The 7436-nt window shown below is 45.2% G+C and overlaps 1 protein-coding gene across 2 annotated transcripts in view; it reads left to right on the top strand.

The window, feature by feature from the left end:
* The first annotated feature begins 5046 nt into the window (after positions 1–5046).
* LOC102256960 (melanoma-associated antigen D1) overlaps positions 5047–7436 on the top strand; it is a 6798-nt gene continuing 4408 nt past the window's right edge. The window contains exons 1-3 of one of the 2 annotated variants that reach the window (XM_005881330.2): positions 5047–5213; positions 5743–5816; positions 6520–7221. In XM_005881330.2, the coding sequence (XP_005881392.1) occupies positions 5772–5816; positions 6520–7221 (747 nt within the window). In that variant the 5' untranslated portion in view covers positions 5047–5213; positions 5743–5771. Of the gene's footprint in view, positions 5214–5709; positions 5817–6519; positions 7222–7436 lie in introns of both variants that reach the window. The other variant, XM_014529272.1, reaches the window with a different exon arrangement.

The following is a 7436-nucleotide window of genomic DNA, read 5'->3' as shown; positions in this document are numbered from 1 at the left end:
ACTATAAAAATTCATGCAAAGTTATATACTCAAAAACATTATAGGTAAATCAAAATAGAATTTATAATCCATCTGGGCTGCTACCACAAAATATCACAGACAGCATAGCTTATTAACAACAGAAGTTTATTTCTCATAGTTCTGGAAAACGGAAAAATTCAAGATCAAAACAGTGCTGTGGTGACATTTGGTGAGGTTTCTCTTCCTGGCTCATAGCTGGCATCTTCCCAAATGGTGAAAGGGGCCAGATATTTCTCTGAAGCCTCTTTTATAAGGCACTAATTCCATTCATGAGGGTTCCATCCTCATGACATAAGCACCTCCAAAATCCCACCTCCTAATACTATCATTTATGGGGGTTAGGAAAGTTTCTAAAAATTGTTTAAAGTAGTAGAATTAAGAAACTAATTTGCTAAGAACAACTAGCCCAGCTGTGTTTCAAGTATTAGCCAGTTGGATCCCATTAGTGCCACCACTAGACACTGGATAGAGGATGCTGCCCTTGGCCTTGCTTCCAATGCTGTTCCTAGATACTGGATTTTCTAGTGGCTCATGCTCCTACCACCACAGATATGGCATTGAATTCTATCTTTACATCTTTGAATCATTCCTTTCTGACCAAGTGTTAGGTTGGAATTATAACTGTTTGTACAATAAAAGAGTTGACTCAGCAGTCCTGGGGTGTTCAAATCCTGTGCATTACACAAAAACATGTGCACATCCAAAAGAAAAGTCTGGCCCTTGACAAAGTCCTGGGAGATAACCTCTAAACCTTGGACCATCCTACCTGATTCAAGTGTCTTTGTTCACCTGGGGCTTTAGACCACACCAGATAGTTATGTCCACAATGTGATTTATAATGGGGCCTTGGACCTTGCAGTATTAGTTTGATCTCTGCATAGGCTGGAGACTGAGTAACTAAGGTCAGCCATGCAGGTGCTCCATTCCTATGTGACTGACCCCTAGTAAAATCCTGGGTACCAAGGCTCAGGTGAGTTTCCCTGGTTATCACACATCTTGTTGGGAGATTTAAACACTGACCATACAACTCCACTGAGAGAGGACAACTGGAAGCTCATGCCTGGTCTTGTCCTGAACTACGCCCTATGTGCCTTTGATGATTTAAATCAGAATCCTTTTACTTTAATAAACCATAGCCATGAATATAAAACCATTTTCTGAGTTCTGTGAGTCCTAGCAAATCACTGAAACCAGGGGTGGTCTTCAGGACCCTGCCATATTGGTAAATCCTATATCATATTCTCTTAACTGCAAAGGGAATGAGAAAAATGTGAATAGCAGGCCGTTGTGGTTTTTACAGTTAGAACTATTATGTAATAGAATATACACAACATATTACTTTACTAAAATGTGAAAACAATGGAAATACATCTAGCCCTAACAACTTTTCAATAAGCATCTGTAGGACTGTATAAAGAAGTCCTGCCCTAACCGGTTTGGCTCAGTGGATAGAGCGTCGGCCTGCGGACTAAATGGTCCCAGGTTCAATTCTGGTCAAGGGCATGTACCTTGGTTGTGGGCACATCTCCAATAGGGGGTGTGCAGGAGGCAGCTGATTGATGTTTCTCACTCTCTATCCCTCTCCCTTCCTCTTTGTAAAAAATTAATAAAATTTTTTTTAAAAAAAGAAGTCCTAAAAGTCAGTAAAATAAAGACACAAAAAAATAGGTAAAAGATTTACACAGGTACTTTACAAAATAAATTTAATAGGTCCATTAATATAGGAATGTGTTCCACTACTTACTTATCAGAAATGTAAATTAAAACCCAAAGGAGACATCAGTGAGACACACAACAGATTGGCAAAGAACTTGGAAAGATTATAATACCAAGTGCTGTGGAGTATGTCAATCTTACTCCCAGACATTTGGTGTCATGGGAATAATAAACATTAAGCATCAAAATATAAGGATAGATATACAAATATTTTATCACAATGTTGTTTGTATGTGCCAAAAAATATCCTGAAAAGAAAACAAATGGCCATCAGTGGGGAAATGGTTGAATACAATATGGTACATCCTTATCATGGAATATTATGCAGCAATGTAAAAGAATGAGTCATGGGTAGGCTAGCTTTAACTAAGATAAATCAGGTGCATTAAAGTGCATATAATCTTTTTTTCTCAATCCTTTCACCTTTTTCACCCAGCCCCAAAACCCCCTCTGAAAGTGCATATAATCTTGATTTTCAAAAAACATGACTTTTTGAATATGGAAGGGTATAAAAATGGTTGTTAAAAATGCACATCTGACAGGTGAAAGAAAGGAGTGGGAGGTAATAAGCAAAAGTGCTATTAGCAAATTTATGGCATATATAATATAATCCCACGCATATAAGAATATATACAGGAAGGGGCATAAGAAGGTTTACAGTTGTGAGTACACAAAATGGTTTATTTTTTATTATTTATTCTTGTATTATTTTTCCATACAAGTAACTGTAAACCTACTTTGTATGCATGAAGCATTATTTTAAATAATAGCATCAAAATCTTAATAGTTATCTCAAGGTGGTGAGATTGAGAGTGATGTTCACTTAATTTCTAAAATATGTAGATACTGTTTGATTTTTAACGATTAATATGAATTATATGTAAATGAGAAAAAGGAAGTGATCCATCACAGGAAAAAAAAAGTCTACCTGCCTCTCAGGTTTTTTGCTTGAGCAATGGGGTGGATGGTGGGGTTCATTCATTCATTACACAAATATTTTGGAGCATATAAAATGTGCCTTACATCATTCTAGGTCCTAAGAATACAGCAATGAATAAAACAAACAAAAATCCATCTCTCAAAAAGGTTTTTATTCTAAAGGGGATAGAAAGATATGACTAAAGGAGAAATGCACAATGTTGGTGTAAAGGAGGATATATACAAAGGAATCAGTTTGTAACCTGTCAATTTTGAAAATACTACCAACCTGAAATTTATATAAAGTTATTAACCAATGTTACCCCAATAGATTTATTTTAAAAATAACATACCAAGAGATATTCAATTGGAGAAGTGAGGTTGGCTGTTGGATTATGGATCTAGAATCCATAGGCCAAGTCCAGACTGGAGACACAGATAGGGAAGCAGGTAGCATAGAAAATGGTGTTTCTGACCTCCTTTCCTGAGTCTGATCACGTCCCACTGCAGACACTCTACAGAGGAAGTACTGAGGAAAAACAGGCAGCTGACAGGGGACGTTGCTATGCAACAGATGAGGAAAGTCATCCAGCCAGGCAGAACTGATGCTGGCCCTTGGGGACCAAATGCTGTGGTCTTTCCTGGCATTAGCTTCCTTTCCTATGCAGACTCCTGAAAGGAGCTGATGCCAGAACAAATGTGAAATGGACAGAGATCTGCCTTGGGTTTCAGAAAGTTATCAGTTCAGTTTGGGTCACCTGACATGTCTGTATCCTTTTCTGCCTTTGCGAGTCTCTCCAGTCATTCTGGAAGGACAGCAGCATGTGTATCCTTGTCCTGGTTAGAACCCTAGCAACGTGCTCCTTGCACTTCCCATTTTACATATTGGACGCCAGATTCAGACACGTGGAGTGACCCGAGTGGCTCACACTGCTAGTGACAGGCTGGCCGGCATTTCATCCCAGGAATTGAGGCCCAGCCCTGGAAGGAACCAGGGCAAACATTTACTCTGAATCGGGGCTTGCCATGGCTCACACACACAAGTGCCTGATTGTCCTGGCCCCTCCAGTGGGCACCAGGAAGGCCTCAGGGGCAGCGTGTTTGTGCCACTCAGGAAAAGGCTGACAGTGGGAGTAGACCCTAAAGAGCAATAATAGTATCATCCCGTGCCCCACACACCAGCTCCCTACCTTTTCCACAATGAGTATCTCACCTCTATCCCTCCCCTGCTATCGGGTTGCATGCATTGGCATAACCTTGTCTAGCACCACTTAAATCACTATTAAGGAGGTCTCTGTGGGGCGTCTGTAATTGCAACAAGCGCTAGGCGCCTGCAAACTCATCTACATCACGGTCCAGGAAAAGGAATGACCAGAGAGGAAACAGTATTGGAGGTAGAAAAAGTCTGCTATAGGATAGACTCACGTGGAGTAGGCAGGGGTGGGGCTGGGGTCCTTGACCTGTGTCCTTTTGCCTGCAGAGTCTGACCTTAGGTCTCAGAGAATACAAACGTTGCTTGTTTGGGGCAGATATTGACAGGCGGTGGAGGTGGGTGTGGAGCTGGTGCTGAAACTGAAGAGGGGAACAGGGTGCCTCAGTTTTTAGGTCAGCCCTAGTGGAATGTGGGTTTTGGAGTCAGGAAGACCCAGGCCCACATTTTGCATTTTCTATTTACTAGCTCATGCATGCAACGTGTCTGTGCGTCTTGATCTGTAAAATGGGGACCTTCACTTCCCAGGGCTGCTGTGAGAGGAAAACAAGCCCCAGTACAGATCATACTGTGATGTAGAAGCTGCGCCCTTCACACACATGGTAAGTCCATGCCTGGGGCTGCACAAAAGGCAGGAAAGAAGCTGATGATATTCACAAGTCTGGGAGCAGTTAAAGCGGGGGGTCATACAGAGTCACGAGGAGACCATAGACTTTTTCTCCTTCCAATAGTGTAGCATCTCTGGACATTTCTTTTCTTGTGTCACAAAGCCTAGCACTTGTTGCAATGAGAGACCCCATACAGAGACCTCCTTAATAGTAACTTTTACGTGGTGCTAGGCAAGGGGGTGGAGATGCATGCGACCTGACAGGAGGAGCCCAAAGAAGGGAGGGATAGAACCCAGACGCATTGCGGAAAGGATGGGGGCCAGTGTGTAGGGCAAGGGGTGGGACTTAGAGGCACAGAGCATCTGTTTTGGGGAGGGGATATAGCGATAGGGAGGGGCCGTTGTATACTGTAGACTGGTTGGTGGTGGCTTGGTGTGTTGGCAAAGGGGCGGGACTGCCTCCAGCTGCACATGCGCATAATGGTGTTCAGAACGAGGCTTTTGTTGGGAAAGCGGGCGGGACTCTTATTTGGTCTGTCAGCTCTTGCGCATGCGCTGAACCCTGTGAGGCGGTGGGTGGTATATTAGGAAAAGAGGCGGGGTCGTCCTATCTGCCGCGCTGGCATTTTCTCCTGGACAAGGAGAGGGTGCGGTTGCAGAGAACCGATCACTGCAATCCCGATTCTCTGAGTCGTGAAGAAGGGAGGCCACGAGGGGGTTAGGGTTGGGGCCTGAGGCAAGGTGAGAATTAGCCCCCAGACAGGGCATTTGCCCCCTGGTGCGGGCCCCCCATTTTCATCCCAATCCCTTTTCCCTGGATTCTGATCCCCGTTCCACTCCCCAAACCCTGATTCACACCCCTCACCTGATCCTCCCGTATTCAGAACCCCTGTTCTCTCTCTGAATCCTTCGCATCGTTCAAAATCTCTGCAGATTTCTGGTCCTCAATCTCTACTGTTAACACGATTCTTCTCATTGGAAACCTACATTCAGTTTCCCAAATGCGGCTCTCAAACCCAATCCCTGTAGATTCAAACTTCTTATCTGCTTTCCGAACCCTGATGTGAAGCTTCGCCCCTTCAGTAGCTTCTCGAGATTCAGAACTTCCTTCTGGACACTTTACTTTTCCCACATTGATCCAGCCCGTTCCCCTAACATTCAGCAACTCATCCGTCCCCACAATCAAATCCCAAACACCCCATCCCCAAATTTGGTTTCTCTTATTTGCCCTCCATAGTATAACGTCCGGCTCCTCCCCAACACTCCCCAGGCTCTGCTCTTGCCAGAGGGACTGGAGCCATGGCTCAGAAAATGGACTGTGGTGCGGGCCTCCTCGGCTTCCAGGTGAGATATCTAACTCCTACGCCCCTCCCCATTTCCCCAGCAGTTACCCCTGGGCCGCTTTGAACACCCAAACTCCAGGATCCGATTTGCCCTCTAGGTGCCTAGACTCCCTTGTCTTTAAATTCTCAGGGTTTATCGAGGGGGGAGGGGCGTCCCTTTTCAGCCATCAGTCCCTGCCCAGAGAAAGGGGAGACCCTGTTAGTAGTCAGGGCAATGTGCCCAGAGAATGCGGGTTGGATAAGGAGCCTTTTTTCCCCCATAGTCCTGACGTTTGTAGAGCATTCTGCCGCTCCCTCCCCCAACCATCCACCTCCACATTCCCTTTCTTCTGCATTCCCCACTCCCTGCGAACCCCCTCCCCCCCTCCACTAATTCTCCTAAACTCCTCATAAGGGCACCAAAACCCTGGTTCAGAGTTCTTAAGGCATGTCACACTGCTCTGCTCTAATCTCGCTGATTGATAAGCCCTCAGTTCCAAGTCCACCCCTCTCCTCTTCCTACCCCACCCCTCTTTTGCCCCTACCCTGCAGTCCCTACCAGACATTGTTACCACTGTGCATTCCTCCCCAGCAGTCTAGGTCTCTACCTCAGCCCTCCTCTTTTTGCACCAGCCACCTTCCAGCACGTCCCCTGCACTGCTCCCTCTACCCCTCCACTAGCGTTGGAGCCCCAGAGATTTTAACCCCCACTCCTGTATTTTCAGGCTGAGGCCTCTATAGAAGACAGCACCTTGCTTATGCAGACCCTGATGGAAGCCATCCAGATCTCAGAGGCTCCACCTACCAACCAGGCTCCTGCAGCTGCCTTTGGGCAGAATTCTTGTCCTCAGAGTTCACAGCCCCCAACAACGGCTGATTATCAGGTTTCAGCAGCTGCAGCTAGGCCTAGAGCAGCCTTTAGGGCCCAGAATGCTACCACAAAAGGCCCAAATGCTGCCTATGATTTCTCTCAGGCTCTTCATGCCAAAGAGACGTCACCTAAGCCAGCCTTTGTGACCCAGAATGCCACCCCAAATAGCCCAAATACTGCCTATGATTTTTCCCAAGCAGCAACCAAAGAGTTAACTGCCAACAAATCTGAGATCACCTTTAAGGCCCAAAATGCCACTACTAAGGTGGGCCCAAATGCCACTTACAATTTCTCTCAGTCTCTCAATGCCAGTGAAATGTCAAACACTCAGCCTAAGACAGCCTTCAAGGCTTGGAATCATGTCACTAAGGCCCCAACAGCTGATACCCAGACTCAGAATGTTAACCAAACCAAGATGGCTACTTCCAAGGCTGACATAGAGGCCAACCCAGTTATCTCTGTATCTGATGGTGCAGCTGCACAGACATCAGCAGATGGTTCCCAGGCTCAGAATCTGGAGTCCAGGACTATAATCCGGGGAAAGAGGACCCGAAAGGTGAGATCCCTGCTAGCTCCACTTGGCTTTGGGTTCTCTCCTTTCTTCTCTGAGGTTGTTATTTGTTCTAAAACAGAAATAACTATATAGATAGAGACAATGTTATATCTATATGTCTGCCTGTATTCAGCTATATTATCGGGGATGATAAGGTGAATATGGTAATTCCTGCCCCCTGAGTGTCCACAGACTGATTGGGAGATGAAGAGGATTTT

Source organism: Myotis brandtii, unplaced genomic scaffold (genome assembly GCF_000412655.1).
Source record: "Myotis brandtii unplaced genomic scaffold, ASM41265v1 scaffold6783, whole genome shotgun sequence".
NCBI classification, from domain to species: domain Eukaryota; kingdom Metazoa; phylum Chordata; class Mammalia; order Chiroptera; family Vespertilionidae; genus Myotis; species Myotis brandtii.
The sequence above is the reverse complement of the archived record's forward strand: the minus strand, read 5'-3'. Positions and strand labels throughout refer to the sequence as shown.